Consider the following 20,575-nt stretch of genomic DNA (forward strand, 5'->3'; position numbering starts at 1 on the left):
ACAAATTACAACCTTTGCACGCGTTTTAACGTTTTTCCACGAGTACTCTCTGGAACGATAGGTGATGAATGTACAGAAGTCGAAGTCGCCGCATGAATAAATAACACTATTAAATGTACAGATACTGACCATGTGTGAATGAATAGCTTGCACGGTTGTTTGTTTGTTTTGTCTGTCTCTGGGTCTATAACTCAGCGGGACAGGACAGGCATGGAAATAGCCAACGGAGAGGTTGAGAAGGAGTTTCTTCCCAGAGGCCATTCGGACTGTAAACTCCTATCTCACCAGGGACTAACTTTACTGAACGTTTTTCCTTCCAATATTTAATATGTAAAAGAATATGTGTGTGTTTATGATTGTGTTTATAGTTTGTTTGGTTGTTTGTCTTTTTGCACAAAGTCCACGAGCATTTGCCACTTTTCATTTCACTGCACATCTCGTATGTGTATGTGACGAATAAACTTGACTTGACATCCCTGGAGAGAAGGGTCGGCGCGGGCCAATCACGCGGTCAGCGGGCTATCCCGGTCTGGGCCGACCAATCACACGACAGTAGGCGGGCCATCATGATCTCAGCCAATCACGCATCCGGGAGCGGATCATAGTGATCTCAGCCGACCAATCACGCTTAAGGGGGCGGGCCATCCAGATCTGGGCCGACCAATCACGCGTCAGTGGGCGGGCCGGTGATGTCAGAGAGAACAAAGGATTTTGTGAATGGAGCTTTAACTGGAGCGCGCTCATGAGTGACGGCAGGTTAACGAGGCAGTGTTTACGAGGCCTGTCCCACCAGTACGCGACTGACTCCATGCGGCAGGTGAATGTTATTTGTTTCAGAAGGAACTGCAGATGCTGGAAAATCGAAGGTGCACAAAAATGCTGGAGAAACTCAGCGGGTGCAGCAGCATCTATGCAGCGAAGGAAATGGGCAACGTTTCAGGCCGAAACCCTTCTTCAGACTGGTGGGGGGCGGGGAGAATAGCGGGAAAAGGAGGAGGAGACAGCCAGAGGGCTGAAGGAGAGGTAGGAAGGGGAGGAGACGCAAGGGCTAACAAAATTGGGAGAATTCAATGTGCATGCCCCCATCAAGCAATGTTACAAATTTTTGAGATATAAAAAATCAAGTCTGCAATTTATCCCATCAGATAAAGCATAAAAAGAAGTTTAATTTGCCACTTAATTCACTTTCATATCTTCAGTATTAATAAAAGTCATAGAAACATGGACATAAAAACATAGAAAATAGGTGCAGGAGTAGGCCATTCAGCCCTTCGAGCCTGCACCGCCATTCGATATGATCATGGCTGACCATTCCAACTCAGTATCCCATCCCTGCCTTCTCTCCATACCCCCTGATCCCTTTAGCCACAAGGGCCATATCTTAAATATAGCCAATGAACTGGCCTCAACTACCTTCTGTGGCAGAGATTTCTACAGATTCACCACTCTCTGCGTAAAAAATGATTTTCTCATCTCGGTCCTAAAAGACTTCCCTCTTATCCTTAAACTGTGACCCCTAGTTCTGGACTTCCCCAACATTGGGAATAATCTTCCTGCATCTAGCCTGTCCAACCCCTTAAGAATTTGTAAGTTTCTATAAGAATATGTGGCCATTTTCATACTCGGAAATTAGCATCTTGTTCACTATTGCTTTTCCATTGACTTAACACAAAAGCTGTGATCGAGGACCGTCAAATGGCCATAACTTTCTTAAAAATTAGGAGAACTAAAATAAATTTTCAGTTATTATAGATTGAAGCATTCTGAAAGAAATATGAAACAATCTTACTTAGATTACTTGAAATTAAAGCATATAATTAGTTAGTTACCTAATTCTAGCTAATTACAGAATTCAATTACCAGATCTAAACATCTTTCAATTTCTTAAGAATAGATTAACATTTTTAGTTATGGAGGGAGCGGTCTTTGCGGAAGGCAGACATGTGGGGAGATGGGAAGATGTGGCCAGTGGTGGGGTCACGTTGGAGGTGGTGAAACTGACGGAGTTGTAGACTGTCACGCTGGTGAGTGCCCTGCCAGCCCTCTGCTGTTTTTCAGTCCTCCGAGCGCTGCGGTCCTCGCTCTGGTCCACGACGCTGGCAGCCTAGCTTGGGCCCGGTGCCCGATGGGGAGGCTTGTGCTCCATGACTGGTAGCTGCTGCCTCTGCCCCCTCCCCCTCTACCCCCTCCCCGAGGCAGAGAAAGCGAGAGAGAGGTGGGGGGGGAAGAGGGGGAGGGGGGGGGGGGGGGGTGGGGGGGGGAGAGAGGGGGGGGGGGGTGGATGCCTTGTGCCTATCAAACCCTCAACTCCCCCCAGTTAGGCAATTAAGGGACTATTTGGGGAATCTGGTAGGACCAAGGCAATGGGTGATTTTGTATTTCCAAAGCTGTAATTGGCCATCTAAACCTGGTTTTAACTGGTATCTTTAATATCTAGACTAGCCTAGATGGTAGACCCACGGCAGCAGATAATTGTTCATTTATAGGTCATAGGTCAGCAGATAGCGTCATTTTATACCCCCCCCCCCCCCCCCCACCCCATGGTGTGATAGATCATTTAAACTTGGATTTAGCCTAAGGGTTTTGGCCCGAAACGTTGCCTATCTCCTTCGCTCCATAGATGCTGCTGCACCCGCTGCATTTCTCCAGCATTTTTGTGTACCTTCGATTTTCCAGCTTCTGCAGTTCCATCTTAAAAACTTCTTAACAACTTACAATATTGTAGGTTTGTAGATTAATACAACATACACTTAATACCCTGATGTTGAATTTGGATAATTCGCATCACCAGTAACATTCACAAGAACTGAATAGAAAGATTGTGTTTATTTGAATAATGTGCTTGGTGCTTCTAATACTGCAATTGAAATAAACCCAAATCGCTTTGCACGGTATAGCATGTTTTTAAACTCCTTTTGTGTGTTTCTGTCTACAAATTGACTCCTGCATTTCAGTTGCCATTCGTGGCTGCTCTTCAAAGAGACTTATGCCCCTGTCCCACTTAGGAAACCTGAACGGAAACCTCTGGAGACTTTGCGCCCCACCCAAGGTTTCCGTGCGGTTCCCTGAGGTTTTTGTCAGTCTCCCTACCTGCAACCTCCGGCAACCACCTGCATCTTCTCAGTGAAGGTGTGGAGATGGGACTTGGTGTCCGCGTCGTAAAATGAAACTGTCCCGGACTCGTAACTGAGATAAACTGCCACCCTCCCGGGGATGGGACGGGCGGGGAGAGGGGATGGAGGGGAGGTGAGTGCATCAAACCTGTCACTCTGTCACCACCCGATGCTCCAGACTCCAGTCTCCGGGGTCAGTTTGACCCCTCTCTTCCTCTCCACAGACTCTGTGGCGACTCCCAGACTCCAGTACCGATTCCCCGCCACCTCCACCTCCCAGTAATGTTTCCCCGATGTGATTCCTTCCGATCCCAGCACACACGGACTGGATGTAAACCTCTTCCCGGTGTCAGGGAGACACCTCTAGGTCCGGATCCGTCTCACCCAAGGCAGGTGGGATCAAAGACAAGTTGGTAAAATGGACCCACAATTGGTTTAGTGGTTGGAAGTAGAAGGTGGAGGTTGAAGGATGATTTTTCTGCGTGGAGGGTCTGTGACTGCTGGAGTGCAGCAGAGATCGGTGCTGCAACCATTGCTGTTTATTTTATGTTTTCATGGCTTGGATGTGAATGTAGGAGGTGTGACTACTAAGATTGTGGAGAACGGGTAATGTTGTGGATAGCAAGAAAGTCTGTCAAAGTCTGCAGCAGGATATAGGCTAGATCATCGAAACCTTATTGTCATGCAGGGATATCAATACTGGAGGACGCACAAAAAGTTAATACCTGGAATATTTTGCCAGAGGATGTGGTGGAATCAGATGTAACCAGTACATCTAAGAGACATTGCGATTTAGCAAACGAGTTGTAGAATAATACGGCTCTAATGCGGGCAAATAGGATTTGTGTGGCTAGGAAAAAAGCTGGACATGGACGTGATGGGCTGAAGGGCCTGATTCTGTAATGTACAACCATGGCTCTCTGGCTCCAAGAGCATTAAATGATTGATTATGCACAGCCACCGGGTGTGCAGTGAATTCTAAAGGTTGCCTAGTCTCAGCATGCAGTAATGTCTCCTTGTCTCTGTCCTAAATGGTGCAGCTCACATTCTGAGAGGGTTTCCGCTGGCTCCAGGCCCCCTCAGACAGGGGAAACATCTTCCCTGCATCCAGCCCACTGAGCCCTGTAAGTACTATGTGTGTTTCACTGAGATCTCCTCTAATACACCTGAACTCTCAAGTACGCAGGCCTACTCTACGCAATTTCACCCAGCACAGCAAACCTATTCTCCAGGATTTGTTCAAGTGCAAACAAACTTCACTCTCTGGTTCTGTGATACTTCCCCAGAGTCCATTAATACCATTAATCTTCACATATAAGTATTGCATAAAGATGTTTTAAAAAAGAACAATGGAAAAGGTATTAGTTTTACCTTGTTTGATATCAGATGCTTCGCTCAATTCTATTTTGTAGTGTAAGTTGCAATCATACTGTTCAATGAGAAAAGCCCCATATACCACCAACATTGGTTTGGTTTCATCACTAACCCTGCAAATATTTAACAGCTGGTTAGAAACTGGGCATTAGATGTTTTTTTGAGCTGTACTATAAACATACACTGTTTCAGTCAAAAGCATGTCCTACCTCCTCTTGCGACCAGCTTCCTCCTGAAATAAATAAAACACAAATCTCAATAGACTGAGATGGATCGTCATGATCCCGACGGCGGGTATTTCACCAAATTGCTGCCAAAAATACCCTCTGCTAATTCCCATTTCCCAACTCTTTGCCGCTGTCACACAGACAGAACTTGGATATTGTCGTAGAGACATCGAACACGGGGGAAAGCAGTAGGAATGTCGATGAAAATAACTGCGAGTACACAGCTTACGAGTAAGTCTGGAGAAGATGTCAGAGATAATGGGATGGAACATTTTAAGGTCAGCGGCGGATATAATGGATGGGGATTGGAAATATTATCACTACTTGTGGGGAGGAGAAAAATAAAACCTGAAATGTATGATGGACTTTTAACAAATTCCACAAGAAATGCAGTAAACAGAAACTGGAACTCACAGGGCGGCCTGGTTATTGCAGATAAATTTAAGTTGGTGGGATAAATACAAGAGGATTCCTGGGATTTGGGGCATTATTGTCACATTTAAAGACTGCATGGATGAACTACAAAAATTGTTCATCCCAGTTTGGCAAAAGAATAAATCAGGGAAGGTAGTACATCCGTGGATAACAAGGGAAATCAGGGATAGTATCAAAGCGAAGGATGATGCGTACAAATTAGCCAGAAAAAGCAGCATACCGGAGGACTGGGAGAAATTCAGAGACCAGCAGAGGAGGACAAAGGGCTTAATTAGGAAAGGAAAAATAGATTATGAAAGAAAACTGGCAGGGAACATAAAAACTGACTGCAAAAGTTTTTATAGATATGTGAAAAGAAAGAGATTAGTTAAAACAAATGTAGGTCCCTTGCAGTCAGAAACAGGTGAGTTGATCATGGGGAACAAGGATATGGCGGACCAATTAAATAACTACTTTGGTTCTGTCTTCACTAAGGAAGACATAAATAATCTGCCGGAAATAGCAGGGGACCGCGGGTCAAAGGAGTTGGAGGAATTGAGTGAAATCCAGGTTAGCCGGGAAGTGGTGTTGGGTAAATTGAATGGATTAAAGGCCGATAAATCCCCAGGGCCAGATAGGCTGCATCCCAGAGTACTTAAGGAAGTAGCTCCAGAAATAGTGGATGCATTAGTAATAATCTTTCAAAACTCTTTAGATTCTGGAGTAGTTCCTGAGGATTGGCAGGTAGCAAACGTAACCCCACTTTTTAAGAAGGGAGGGAGAGAGAAAACGGGGAATTACAGACCAGTTAGTCTAACATCGGTAGTGGGGAAACTGCTAGAGTCAGTTATTAAAGATGGGATAGTAGCACATTTGGAAAGTGGTGAAATCATTGGAAAAAGTCAGCATGGATTTACAAAAGGTAAATCATGTCTGACGAACCTTATAGAATTTTTCGAGGATGTAACTAGTACCGTGGATAGGGGAGAACCAGTGGATGTGGTGTATCTGGACTTCCAGACGGCTTTCGACAAGGTCCCACATAAGAGATTAGTATACAAACTTAAAGCACACGGCATTGGGGGTTCAGTATTGATGTGGATAGAGAACTGGCTGGCAAACAGGAAGCAAAGAGTAGGAGTAAACGGGTCCTTTTCACAATGGCAGGCAGTGACGAGTGGGGTACCGCAAGGCTCAGTGCTGGGACCCCAGCTATTTACAATATATATTAATGATCTGGATGAGGGAATTGAAGGCAATATCTCCAAGTTTGCAGATGACACTAAGCTGGGGGGCAGTGTTAGCTGTGAGGAGGATGCTAGGAGACTGCAAGGTGACTTGGATAGGCTGGGTGAGTGGGCAAATGTTTGGCAGATGCAGTATAATGTGGATAAATGTGAGGTTATCCATTTTGGTGGCAAAAACAGGAAAGCAGACTATTATCTAAATGGTGGCCGACTAGGAAAAGGGGAGATGCAGCGAGACCTGGGTGTCATGGTACACCAGTCATTGAAAGTAGGCATACAGGTGCAGCAGGCAGTGAAGAAAGTGAATGGTATGTTAGCTTTCATAGCAAAAGGATTTGAGTATAGGAGCAGGGAGGTTCTACTGCAGTTGTACAGGGTCTTGGTGAGACCACACCTGGAGTATTGCGTACAGTTTTGGTCTCCAAATCTGAGGAAGGACATTATTGCCATAGAGGGAGTGCAGAGAAGGTTCACCAGACTGATTCCTGGGATGTCAGGACTGTCTTATGAAGAAAGACTGGATAGACTTGGTTTATACTCTCTAGAATTTAGGAGATTGAGAGGGGATCTTATAGAAACTTACAAAATTCTTAAGGAGTTGGACAGGCTAGATGCAGGAAGATTGCTCCCAATGTTGGGGAAGTCCAGGACAAGGGGTCACAGCTTAAGGATAAGGGGGAAATCCTTTAAAACCGAGATGAGAAGAACCTTTTTCACAGAGAGTGGTGAATCTCTGGAACTCTCTGCCACAGAGGGTAGTCGAGGCCAGTTCATTGGCTATATTTAAGAGGGAGTTAGATGTGGCCCTTGTGGCTAAGGGGATCAGAGGGTATGGAGAGAAGGCAGGTACGGGATACTGAGTTGGATGATCAGCCATGATCATATTGAATGGCGGTGCAGGCTCGAAGGGCCGAATGGCCTACTCCTGCACCTAATTTCTATGTTTCTATGTCTATGTGGCGAGTAGATGGAACAGACGGAACATTGACCCAGTACTGAAATACTGGTAAATGCAGCATTTATTTCAGAAATTTAACCCACCATTTTGTGACTACTCTTTCACTTCACCAAACTGTAGTGTAACCCCTCACCTTCAGAAATATCAGGTCAATCACACGTTAGTGGGCGGGCCGGTGATGTCAGAGAGAACAAAGTTTTTGTGAATGGAGCTTTAACTGGAGCGCGCTCATGAGTGACGGCAGGTTAACGAGGCAGTGTTTACGAGGCCTGTCCCACCAGTATGCGACTGACTCCATGCGGCAGCAAAGATCCTATAGCGGAGCTATAGGATCTTTGGTGAATCTTATTTGTTTCAGAAGGAACTGCAGATGCTGGAAAATCGAAGGTGCACAAAAATGCTGGAGAAACTCAGCGGGTGCAGCAGCATCTATGCAGCGAAGGAAATAGGCAAAGTTTCAGGCCGAAACCCTTCTTCAGATTGGGGGGGGGGGGGGGGGGGCGGGAGAATAGAGGGAAAAGGAGGAGACAGCCTGAGGGCTGAAGGAGAGGTAGGAAGAGGAGGAGACAGCAAGGGCTAACAAAATTGGGAGAATTCAATGTGCATGCCCCCATCAAGCAATGTTACACATTTTTGAGATTTTAAAAATGAAGTCTGCAATTTATCCCATCAGATAAAGCATAAAAAGAAGTTTAATTTGTCACCTAATTCACTTTCATATCTTCAGTATTAAAAAAAGTCATAGAAATATAGACATAGAAACATGGAAAATAGGTGCAGGAGTAGGCCATTCGGCCTTTCGACCCTGCACCGCCATTCGATATGATCATGGCTGATCATCCAACTCAGTATCCCATCCCTGCGTTCTCTCCATACCCCCTGATCCCTTTAGCCACAAGGGCCATATCTTAAATATAGCCAATGAACTGGCCTCAACTACCTTCTGTGGCAGAGAATCCTAGATTCACCACTCTCTGCGTAAAAAATGATTTTCTCATCTCGGTCCTAAAAGACTTCCCTCTTACCTTTAAACTGTGACCCCTTGTTCTGGACTTCCCCAACATCGGGAACAATCTTCCTGCATCTGGCCTGTCCAACCCCTTAAGAATTTTGTAAGTTTCTATAAGAATATGTGGCCATTTTCATACTCGGAAATTAGCATCTTGTTCCCTATTGCTTTTCCATTGACTTAATACAAAAGCTGTGATCGAGGACAGTCAAATGGCCATAACGTTCTTAAAAATTAAGAGAACTAAAATAAAATTTCAGTTCTTATAGATTGAAGCATTCTGAAACAAATATGAAACAATCTTACTTAGATGACTTGAAATTAAAGCATATAATTAGTTAGTTACCTAATTGTAGCTAATTACAAAATTCAATTACCAGAACTAAACATCTATCAATTTCTTAAGTATAGATTAACATTTTTAGTTACGGAGGGAGCCGTCTTTGCGGAAGGCAGACATGTGGGGAGATGGGAAGATGGGGCCAGTGGTGGGGTCACGTTGGAGGTGGTGAAACTGACGGAGTTGTAGACTGTCACGCTGGTGAGTGCCCTGCCAGCCCTCTGCTGTTTTTCAGTCCTCCGAGCGCTGCGGTCCTCGCTCTGGTCCACGACGCCAGCAGCCTAGCTTGGGCCCGGTGCCCGATGGGGAGGCATGTGCTCCATGACCGGTAGCTGCTGCCTCTACCCCCTCCCCCTCCCTCTCTACCCCCTCCCCGAGGCAGAGAAAGCGAGAGAGAGGTGGGGGGAAGAGGGGTGGGGGGTGGAGGAAGTGGGGAGAGAGGGGGGGGGGGTGTGGGGGTGTGGATGCCTTGTGCCTATCAAACCCTCAACTCCCCCCAGTTAGGCAATTAAGGGACTATTTGGGGAGTCTGGTAGGACCAAGGCAATGGGTGATTTTGTATTTCCAAGGCTGTAATTGACCTTCTAACCCTGGTTTTAACTGGTATCTTTAATATCTAGGCTAGCCTAGATGGGCCCAAGGATCCATTTAGGGTGTCTGGTAGACCCAAGGCAGCAGATAATTGTTCATTTATAGGTCACAGGTCAGCAGATAGGGTCATTTGATATCCCCCCCCCCCATGGTGTGATAGATCATTTAAACTTGGTTTTAGCCTAAGGGTTTTAGCCCGAAACGTTACCTATTTCCTTCGCTCCATAGATGCTGCTGCACCCGCTGCGTTTCTCCAGCATTTTTGAGTACCTTCGATTTTCCAGCATCTGCAGTTCCATCTAAAAAACTTCTTAACAACTTACAATATTGTAGGTTTGTAGATTAATACAACATACACTTAAGACCCTGATGTTGAATTTGGATAATTCGCATCACCAGTAACATTCACAAGAACTGAATAGAAAGATTGTGTTTATTTGAATAATGTGCTTGGTGCTTCTAATACTACAATTGAAATAAACCCAAATCGCTTTGCACTGTATAGCATGTTTTTAAACTCAATTTGTGTGTTCCTGTCTACAAATTGACTCCTGCATTTCAGTTGCAATTCGTGGCTGCTCTTCAAAGAGACTTATGCCCCTGTCCCACTTAGGAAACCTGAACGGAAACCTCTGGAGACTTTGCGCCCCACTCAAGGTTTCCGTGCGGTTCCCGGAGGTTTTTTGTCAGTCTCCCTACCTGCAACCTCCGGCAACCACCTGCAACCTCCAGGAACCGCACGGAAACCTTGGGTGGGGCGCAAAGTCTCCAGAGGTTTCCGTTCAGTTTTCCTAAGTGGGACAGGGGCATTACGCATGTAAAGCACTGTGGGGTCTCCTAAAAGAGACGGGAGGATATTTTGTAAATGTAAGCGTGTTGTTGTTATACTCACTCGATCTTGTGGGGAATATTGCATTTCTGATGCATGAAAAGGGGTCGAGGTTAGACGAGGTAGCCGATGGTGTCCGCGGGCTTGGAATGGACTTTGCTCACTCTTGTTTTCTCTGACAGAGATAGAGACGGCGAGAAAGCGAAGGGAAGAGTCGGGGCTCGAGCAGAGGAACGCGAGAGCTGGTTGGAAACTGGCAGTGAGGGAGATGAAGCGTTAAAGCGGTGAACGAGAGCAGGAAGCAGCAGCGATTCAGACATGATGTACCTGGGAAAGAGGTGGCGACTGAAACAAGGAATGATATGCGTATCCTACAGAGACAGGCAGAGCCTGAGCACAACAGGTTCCCACCTGGAACCGGGAATTCGGTTTGAACCCATTCTTCCAAAGCTCCGTTCCGAAGAAAACGAATCTGTTGTGTGGAGAGCAAATGTTGCAAACACGTTTAAAATCTCTGAATCTGCGGACTTTAGGGCCCGGGTGAGCCCGGAGCTCAGGACCCGCAGCTGCTGCTGAACCCGCGGGAAGGGCGATTGTTTCAATCTCTATATTTTCACAAAAGTATTTCTGTTCCGTTGACAGATGCAGTTAACGGGTTAAAATGAACGGATCGACAGACAGCTCTGATTTCAGTTGCTGTTTATTTCACTTTTCCCACATTTACATTCCCTCTGGTTTTATTTCCGCGTTTACTGGGTTTTCACGACACGTAATTTAGGGAAGAAATGGGATCCTTTCTTCGCCGACCTGTTGTCCACCGGGTTTCTGCCCCACAGCCCCCGAGCCCCGCTCCTGACTCCAGCAGATTCTCAGCCAGTTATTATGCCAAGTTGCAAAGAAAGGATAAAGTTTCTCCGTGAATTTAATCTTATTGAAGGTGTGGAGATGGGACTTGGTGTCCGCGTCACAAAATGAAACCGTCCCGGACTCGTAACTGAGATAAACTCCCAGCCTCCCGGGGATGAGACGGGCGGGGAGAGGGGATGTGAATGTAACAAACATGTCAGCCTGCCGCCCGATGCTCCAGACCCCAGTCTCCGGGGTCAGTTTGACCCCTCTCTTCCTCTCCACAGACTCTGTGGCGACTCCCAGACTCCAGTACCGATTCCCCGCCACCTCCACCTCCCAGTAATGTCTCCCCGATGTGAATCCTTCCGATCCCAGCACACACGGACTGGATGTAAACCTCTTCCCGGTGTTAGGGAGACACCTCTGGGTCCGGATCCGTCTCACCCTCTTCCGATCCTCAAACACTTCGAGCACCGGATGCGCTGTTTCCACATCCAGGGTGACGGAGACTGGGGGGAGAAGAAGAGAGTCAGAGTCCCCAGGGGTCGGGAGGGGGGGGAGACTCGGGCAGTGCGGTCCCGGGGAGAAGCCGCTCGGCCTCAGGCACAGACGGGCGGACAACTGAACCTTTCACCCACAACAACATCGGATGGACACACACATTTTCCCCGGAGTTTCTCAAGCGGGCAGGAGAGCGGAAATTCTGCGAGTTATCGGGAAGGGGAGGGGGCGAGGCATGCGGACGGGGAGAACGAACGCGTAAAGTCAGGATGAACGGGACATTGCGGGTGAAAATGGAGAATTGAAGCGGGTATTCCAATATCTTGCCAGTTGCTGGGGGGGGAGAGGCAGATTGGCAGATGAGGAGACTGGTGTGAGTGGTAAATACAGATGGTTAATGAGGATGTAGAGATAGACAGTAGGTGTAGGAGTAGGCCATTCGGCCCTTTGAGCCAGCACCGCCATTCAATATGATCATGGCTGATCATCCCCAATCAATACCCCGTTCCTGCCTTCTCCCAATATCCCCCGAATCCGCTATTTTTAAGAGCCCTATCTAGCCAGTGAACCTGCCTCCACCGCCCTCCGAGGCAGAAAATTCCACAGACTCACCACTCTCTAAGAGATAACGTGTTTCCTCATCTCCGTTCTAAATGGCTTACTCCTTATTCTTAAACTGTGGCCTCTGGTTCTGGACCCCCCCCAACATCGGGAACATGTTTCCTGCCTCTAGCGTGTCCAAGCCCTTAACAATCTTATATGTTTCAATGAGATCCCTTCTCATCCATCTAAACTCCAGAGTGTACAACCCAGCTGCTCCATTCTCTCAGCATATGACAGTCCCACCATCCCGGGAATTAACCTTGTAAACCTACGCTGCACTCCCTCAATAGCAAGAATGTCCTTCCTCAAATTAGGGGACCAAAACTGCACACAATACTCTAGGTGTGGTCTCACTAGGGCCCTGTACAACTGCAGAAGGACCTCTTTGCTCCTATATTCGATTCCTTTTGTTATAAAGGTCAACAAGCCATTCGCTTTCTTCACTGCCTGCTGTACCTGCATGCTTACTTTCATAGACTGATGTAGAAGGACCCCCAGATCCCGTTGTACTTCCCCTTTTCCCAACTTGACGCCATTTAGATAGTAATCTGCCTTCCTGTTTTTGCTACCAAAGTTGATAACCTCACATTTATCCGCATTAAACTTCATCTGCCATGCATCTGCCCACTCCCCCAACCTGTCCAAGTCACCCTGCATTCTCATAGCATCCTCCTCACAGTTCACACTGCCACCCAGCTTTGTGTCATCTGCAAATTTGCTAATGTTATTTTGAATCCTTTCATCCAAATCATTGATGTATATTGTAAATAGCTGCGGTCCCAGCACCGAGCCTTGCGGTACCCCACTAGTCACTGCCTGCCATTCTGAAAGGGACGCGTTAATCCCTACTCATTGTTTCCTTTCTGCCAACCACTTCTCTATCCATGTCAGCACTCTACCCCCAATACCATGTGCCCTAATTTTGCCCACTAATCTCCTATGTGGGACCTTATCAAATGCTTTCTGCAAGTCCAGGTACACTACATCCACTGGCTCTCCCTTGTCCATTTTCCTAGTTACATCTTCAAAATGTTCCAGAAGATTAGTCAAGCATGATTTCCCCTTCGTAAATCCATACTGACTCGGACCGATCCTGTTACTGCTATCCAAATGTTCGGCTATCTCATCTTTTATAATTGACTCAAGCATGTTCCCCACCACCGATATCAGGCTAACTGGTCTATAATTCCCTGTTTTCTGTCTCCCGCCTTTCTTAAGAAGTGGGATAACATTAGCTACCCTCCAATCCGCAGGAACTGATCCTGAATCTATAGAACATTGGAAAATTATCACCAATGCATCCACGATTTCTAGAGTCACTTCCTTAAGTACCCTGGGATTCAGACCATCAGGCCCTGGGGATTTATCAGCCTTCAGTCCCATCTGTCTATCCAACACCATTTCCTGCCTAATGTGGATTTCCTTCAGTTCCTCTGTCACCCCAGATCCTATGGCCACTACTATATCAGGGAGATTGTTTGTGTCCTCCTTAGTGAAGACAGATGTGTGGTGGAGTTGCCGTGATCATACTGAACGGGAGGGGACTGGACAGGTGAGGCAATCTACTGCTATTTACTTGCTTTCTTTAGTGGAGGGTGGTTTGATGCGTCTGTACAACCAAGAACACTATAATCTCATTGTGAAGCAATATATGAACTTCACTGAGGGACTTGACAATGTTTTGCATGCAAGGCTGGTCCAGAAAGCGAAGGCAGGTGGGATCAAAGACAAGTTGGTAAAATGGACCCACAATTGGTTTAGTGGTTGGAATTAGAAGGTGGAGGTTGAAGGATGATTTTTCTGCCTGGAGGGTCTGTGACTGCTGGAGTGCAGCAGAGATCGGTGCAGCAACCATTGCTGTTTATTTTATGTTTTCATGGCTTGGATGTGAATGTAGGAGTTGTGACTACTAAGATTGTGGAGAACGGGTAATGTTGTGAACAGCAAGAAAGTCTGTCAAAGTCTGCAGCAGGATATAGGCTAGATCATCGAAACCTTATTGTCATGCAGGGATATCAATACTGGAGGACGCACAAAAAGTTAATACCTGGAATATTTTGCCAGAGGATGTGGTGGAATCAGATGTAACCAGTACATCTAAGAGACATTGCGATTTAGCAAACGAGGTGTAGAATAATACGGCTCTAATGTGGGCAATAGGATTTGTGTGGCTAGGAAAAAAGGTGGACATGGACGTGATGGGCTGAAGGGCCTGATTCTGTAATGTACAACCATGGCTCTCTGGCTCCAAGAGCATTAAATGATTGATTATGCACAGCCAACGGTGCAGTGAATTCTAAAGGTTGCCTAGTCTCAGCATGCAGTAATGTCTCCTTGTCTCTGTCCTAAATGGTGCAGCTCACATTCTGAGAGGGTTTCCGCTGGCTCCAGGCCCCCTCAGACAGGGGAAACATCCTCCCTGCATCCAGCCCACTGAGCCCTGTAAGTACTATGTGTGTTTCATTGAGATCTCCTCTAATACACCTGAACTCTCAAGTACGCAGGCCTAGTCTACGCAATTTCACCCAGCACAGCAAACCTATTCTCCAGGATTTGTTCAAGTGCAAACAAACTTCACTCTCTGGTTCTGTGATACTTCCCCAGAGTCCATTAATACCATTAATTTTCACATATAAGTATTGCATAAAGATGTTTTAAAAAAGAACAATGGAAAAGGTATTAGTTTTACCTTGTTTGATATCAGATGCTTCGCTCAATTCTATTTTGTAGTGTAAGTTGCAATCATACTTTTCAATGAGAAAAGCCCCATATACCACCAACATTGGTTTGGTTTCATCACTAACCCTGCAAATATTTAACAGCTGGTTAGAAACTGGGCATTAGATGTTTTTTTGAGCTGTACTATAAAAACATACACTGTTTCAGTCAAAAGCATGTCCTACCTCCTCTTGCGACCAGCTTCCTCCTGAAATAAATAAAACACAAATCTCAATAGACTGAGATGGATCGTCATGATCCCGACGGCGGGTATTTCACCAAATTGCTGCCAAAAATACCCTCTGCTAATTCCCATTTCCCAACTCTTTGCCGCTGTCACACAGACAGAACTTGGATATTGTCGTAGAGACATCGAACACGGGGGAAAGCATTAGGAATGTCGATGAAAATAACTGCGAGTACGCAGCTTACGAGTAAGTCTGGAGAAGATGTCAGAGATAATGGGATGGAACATTTTAAGGTCAGCGGCGGATATAATGGATGGGGATTGGAAATATTATCACTACTTGTGGGGAGGAGAAAAATAAAACCTGAAATGTATGATGGACTTTAACAAATTCCACAAGAAATGCAGTAAACAGAAACTGGAACTCACATGGCGGCCTGGTTATTGCAGATAAATTTAAGTTGGTGGGATAAATACAAGAGGATTCCTGGGATTTGGGGCATTATTGTCACATGTGGCGAGTAGATGGAACAGACGGAACATTGACCCAGTACTGAAATACTGGTAAATGCAGCATTTATTTCAGAAATTTAATCCACCATTTTGTGACTGCACTTTCACTTCACCAAACTGTAGTGCAACCCCTCACCTTCAGAAATATCAGGCCGTTCTTGTGGTCTGTCTGTTCCTGTAGCTTTGAGAGTTCCTCCTGAATTGATTTTAAATTCTCTTGTATCCCTTGAAGATTTTTCTCCATTGATTTTACAATCTTCTCCTCTTCTTCCCGGACATCACCGAGTAAACACTGCTCTTTATCAGTGAGAATCTGGTGCAGTTCAGCAAACTGGGATGTGATCTGTGACTGAAGGTTGTGTGACTCTTCCTGCCAGATGAAAGATGAGAATCAATATATTATATCACTCGAGTAAAGACCTTGGCTGCTCAACCTCTGCCAACAGTTCTGACTCTCGACTACTGAGCTTTATAGAGGTGTAAATTATTGCACACATCACAGGGTTGAAATCTACATAAAAACATTAAATCGATAGTACAAAGCCTCACCTGAACTCTAGAAATGCTCTATTTCTGTTCCTGCTCAATTTTCTGGATCTCTGATTCCTTTTCTGTGAGAGATTCGAAAGAAGATTTCACCTGTTCCTGGGGTTGGGTTTCAGATCAGAGAATAAAAATGTCAGACAATGAAGAAAAGATTAGACAATGATGTGATCAAAAGTGATTTGGTTTTACCTTGTAGAATTCAATTGCTTCTTCTATCAGCATTAAGCTGTGAGACCTGTGCTGCTGCCCAGTTGCACAAATCAAACAGATCAGTTTCTTGTCAGTTTTACAAAACAGTTTCAGTTCTTCCTGATGTTTCTCGCACTGAAGTTTGCTTTTCTTCGCTTTGAGATTCAGGCTCAGTGTTCGAGCTTTCTCAGACAGTCTAACCAAGGCCCGATTCACCCTGAGGGTGCGGTTTGCAGATTCCTCTCTACATTCCGGGCAGGAGTTTCTCCCCTCCCTGTCCCAACTCTGTGTGATGCAGGAGCGGCAGAAGTTGTGTCCGCAGTCCAGCGCCACCGGATCGGTGAAGAAATCTTTGCAGATGGGACAAACTACCTCCTCGGTCCAACTCCCGGCCGGGCGTTTCGCAGCCATTTTATTAACTCCCGCACTTTCTTTGCTTTCTGGTTTAAAATGTTTTCACTCCACGTGTAGTTGCAGAACCCCTGCAGTACCGCGAGTGTCCACTGCGCTCGCTGCCGTCCCGGGCAGTGAATGTAACTTGTTTAAGAAGGAACTGCAGATGCTGGAAAATCGAAGGTGGACAAAAATGCTGGAGAAACTCAGCGGGTGCAGCAGCATCTATGCAGCGAAGGAAATGGGCAACGTTTCAGGCCGAAACCCTTCTTCAGACTGATGGGGGGCGGGGAGAAGAAAGGAAAAAGGAGGAGGAGGAGATAGGAAAGGGAGGAGACAGCAAGGGTTAACAATATTGTGAGAATTCAATGTTTATACCACCAGGATGCAGACTCCCCAAGCGGAATATGAGGTGCTGTTCCTCCAATTTCCGATGTTGCTCACTCTGGCCATGGAGGATGCCCAGGACACAGCAAAGATCTTATAGGATCTTTGGGACACAGGGCCGCTATAGGATCTTTGGGACACAGGGTCGCTATAGGGAGGTTTCACGCAGAGGTGTAGTCTACGTGATACGCAGGTATACGCCGTATACCCACTAAGAAAGCTCCAGCATTTCCGTATGCCCACTTAGAAATGCGCAATGACACGTATCAACTTCGATAGTGACAGAAGTTCTGTTTATTTTATGAGGGAACTGTCATACTTTCATTCATAAATTCAACCTGTGCGCTGTGTCTCTGTCAGAGTCGCACTTTTCCTTGTCGGAAGTGGGAAAGTCCCGAGTTCCGAGTACAATGGAACGCAGCATTATAATAGCCATACAGAGGCTTCCGTCCATGGCCCGTGACCGTGGTGACCGCCCGTGACCTAGACCTGACGTCACGTCACCTAGACGGTCGGCGCCGAGGTGATGTCCAGCGGCTCAACAGTAAATATGAAGCGGAAGCAACAAACTACCCTTAGCCATTTAAACAAAAAAACAAGCCTGCTGCTGCCTCGGCCGACACTCCAGCAGTCACTAGGACGTTAGATGAAGAAGAGGGAACTACAGCGGAGCCTGATGCCAGCAGTGTATCGGGTAAGTGATAGTCGTATACAAGTGAACTTTAGCAGATATTAGACTACTAGCTACTAGCTTATAAGAGATTTCCCAAACTGAATGAATACCACACATATATTCACTAAACGGCCTTGCTAGCTCAATCTTGTTGTAGTAAAGTAGTAAATAACGTAGTTATTACACATTTTACTGTGAGACTGTGAGTGTGTGTGTGCTGAATATCTCCTTGTTCCTTCTAGATGATAACTCCTGGCCAGCTCTATGGACTGAGAGTCAGGCTAGGGAGTTTAAAAGCAGGCATTCTTGGTTAGAATGGAAGGACAGAAAGTTATATAAATATCAGCCAACTTGTAAAGCTGGTATAAACACATGGTCAACTTTATGCAAATGAGAGTATAGCTGGTTTATTTTCATCTTAAAGATACATTAATTTCACTTTTATACAATCAAATTATAATATTGTCACAGTGAAGCTTATTTACAGTTCATTCAATTATTTTGAATAGATTCGTATCCAGTTCAGAAGGTGTTATTGCTAATATAGATTCAAAAAAGACTACTTGTATGATGTTAATTAGTCATGTTTTTGTTTACTTCCAGGTTGTGCTATTTGCAGCTCAACAAAATCTACTGGCGTCTTAACAGAGAAAATAATTTCCATATCTGAGGAGTGGGCGATGTTTAAGATCCAGTCATCAGGCTCAAGCAGACCAACAGCCCTGGCCTCCTTGAGAAACAAGATCAGATGGCATGAGATGTCCAGGGCACACGAAATAGCTCAGGAGATCACTGAAAAGGGTGGACAGGATTTACTTGGGAATCTTGTGAGAGCTGTGTCAGACACTGTGTTAGCTGAGACAAATGCTGTATTCAGAACAGCATATTATCTTGCCAAGATGAACCGACCTTTCTCTGACCATGACGATCTCATTGAGCTTCAGGAAAAAAACGGTGTCAACATGGGCACAAGTCTGCACTCAAGGTTCAGTTCAACAAAAATTGTGGAACACATAGCAAAAAAGATGCAGACAAAAATAGTTGACAGCATTGTGTCATCTTCAAGCAAGCTGTCTGTTCTCATTGATGAGGCAACTTCTCTCAGCCATAAATCAGCCATGATTGTCAATGTGAAGGCCTCTTTAGATGGAGCTACTCCTGAATTTGTTTTTTTTGGACCTGGTGGAGCTGGAAAGCCAGAGGGCAGAGTCTATAGAGGAAGCTCTATTAAACTGTTTGGACACTGCAGGCTTTAGTGAAGAGTGGCTTCAAAACAACTGGATCTCATTTGTTTCTGATGGAGCCAGTGTTATGTTAGGCAAAAACTCTGGTGTGGCAACCAGGCTGACTGCAAGGTACCCTAACCTCTTCACATGGCACTGTATGAACCACTGTCTAGAACTGGCTGTAAATGATGCTGTGGATGAGGTTCAGGCAGTCAACCACTTCAAAGTTTTCATGGACAAACTCCACAATCTCTACAGTCAGTCCAATAAAAATTCACGGTAACTTATGGAAGCAGCACAAGAAGTGGGCTCACAAGTCCTGAAGATTGGCAGAGTTTTAAACACCCGATGGGTTGCCAGCAGTTTCCGTTCTGTAAAGGCTGTGTGGAGGTCATACGAAGCACTTAACAGACACTTTGAGAATGCTGCAGGAGACCAAACAAGAAACGGCAAAGAGAGGCAAACCTACAGAGGCCTGGCACGTCGTATGCAAAGCAAGGAATTTCTTTGTGACCTTGGACTCATGTATGATGCACTATCTGAACTTTCAAACCTGTCCCAGCAATTACAGGCCCATTCAATCACACTTTTAAGAGCAGAACAGCTGCTGAAGCGCACCATCCGAGTGCTGGCATCATTTAAAGGTTCTCCAGGAGAGAAATTGGAGGAAGCATTGAAAGCACAGGCTTTGGGACAGTTTGGATCAGTGTCCCTGGAGTCAAATGCTAAGCATGCCGAGCAATACAAAGCAGTTCCTACAAAGTCTCATCAACAACATGGAGAAGCGGCTCTCATTTAAGGATGAAATTCTTCATGATCTCAGCATTCTGGATTCAAGCACCTGGCCATCAACACCTGGCATTCGGCACGGTGAGTCACAGGTAAAACGACTGTGCAGGCGATTCAATCTTTGTCAAGAACAAGCTGTCAATGAAATGAGAGATTTCATCGAGCACCCAGAGAGTGAACCTGAATGCCTCAAACCACTCATCCACTGCATGCAGACCATCCCTTGCAGCACTGCAGAGTGTGAAAGGGGCTTCAGTCTGATGAATATTGTGTACACAGACCAAAGACCTAGAATGTTGTTGTCTAGTGTCAGCAATTTGATGATGATCAGCATCAACGGGCCCCCTGTAAGCCTTTTTGAGCCAAGCAAATATGTATCAACATGGTTACGAAGCCATCGCTCTGCCACGCAAGCAAGAAGGCAGAGCACACCTCAGATGCCTGAGTACAAGCAAATTTGGAAAGTTTTGTAAACTAGCAGGCTACTACATTTAAAGTGAAAAACAATTGTTGTCAAAATTCCTTTTAGTGGAATACAAACACTTTTCCATACCTGCTACAGTAGCAGATATGGAAAAGTGTTTGTATTCCACTAAATATCCCTCATGTAACTGTGTATTCACCTTTGTTAGTTACTTTTTTACAATGAAGGGATTGTGGTGTTTGTTTTATTTTGCATGGGTCATGCGCCCTCCGCTGGTCGTTTTTGCGGATGTACTGTTTTTCTTATCTGTTAAACACTGAACAGATGTTATTTGCATAGGACTTACTGTGATTGAAAACGTGTATTTTGTGATGCTGTGTGATTGCTGTATTAAGTATGAGTGTGAGACGTCTTAGAACAGTTGCTGATATGTTTTATTTATTTTAATTTATTATTTAAGTATTTTTGTATGGGA

General features: G+C 45.5%; 1 protein-coding gene and 1 long non-coding RNA gene across 2 annotated transcripts in view; one reads left to right on the top strand and one right to left on the bottom strand.

Moving 5' to 3' along the window:
- The window catches only part of LOC116989957, a 551,502-nt gene extending 546,570 nt beyond the window's left edge, over positions 1 to 4,932 (bottom strand). The window contains exon 1 of the mRNA XM_033047512.1: positions 4,697 to 4,932. Coding sequence (XP_032903403.1) covers positions 4,697 to 4,884 — 188 coding nt within the window. The 5' untranslated portion in view covers positions 4,885 to 4,932. The remainder of the gene's footprint in view (positions 1 to 4,696) is intronic.
- A 3,863-nt stretch (positions 4,933 to 8,795) lies between these two features.
- LOC116989878 lies at positions 8,796 to 17,013 on the top strand. Its single transcript, XR_004416355.1, has 3 exons — positions 8,796 to 8,883; positions 10,285 to 10,425; positions 16,986 to 17,013. It is a non-coding gene; the product is annotated as an uncharacterized LOC116989878 (long non-coding RNA).
- The last annotated feature ends 3,562 nt before the right edge of the window (positions 17,014 to 20,575 follow it).

Source organism: Amblyraja radiata, chromosome 30 (genome assembly GCF_010909765.2).
Source record: "Amblyraja radiata isolate CabotCenter1 chromosome 30, sAmbRad1.1.pri, whole genome shotgun sequence".
In the NCBI taxonomy this organism is placed as follows: domain Eukaryota; kingdom Metazoa; phylum Chordata; class Chondrichthyes; order Rajiformes; family Rajidae; genus Amblyraja; species Amblyraja radiata.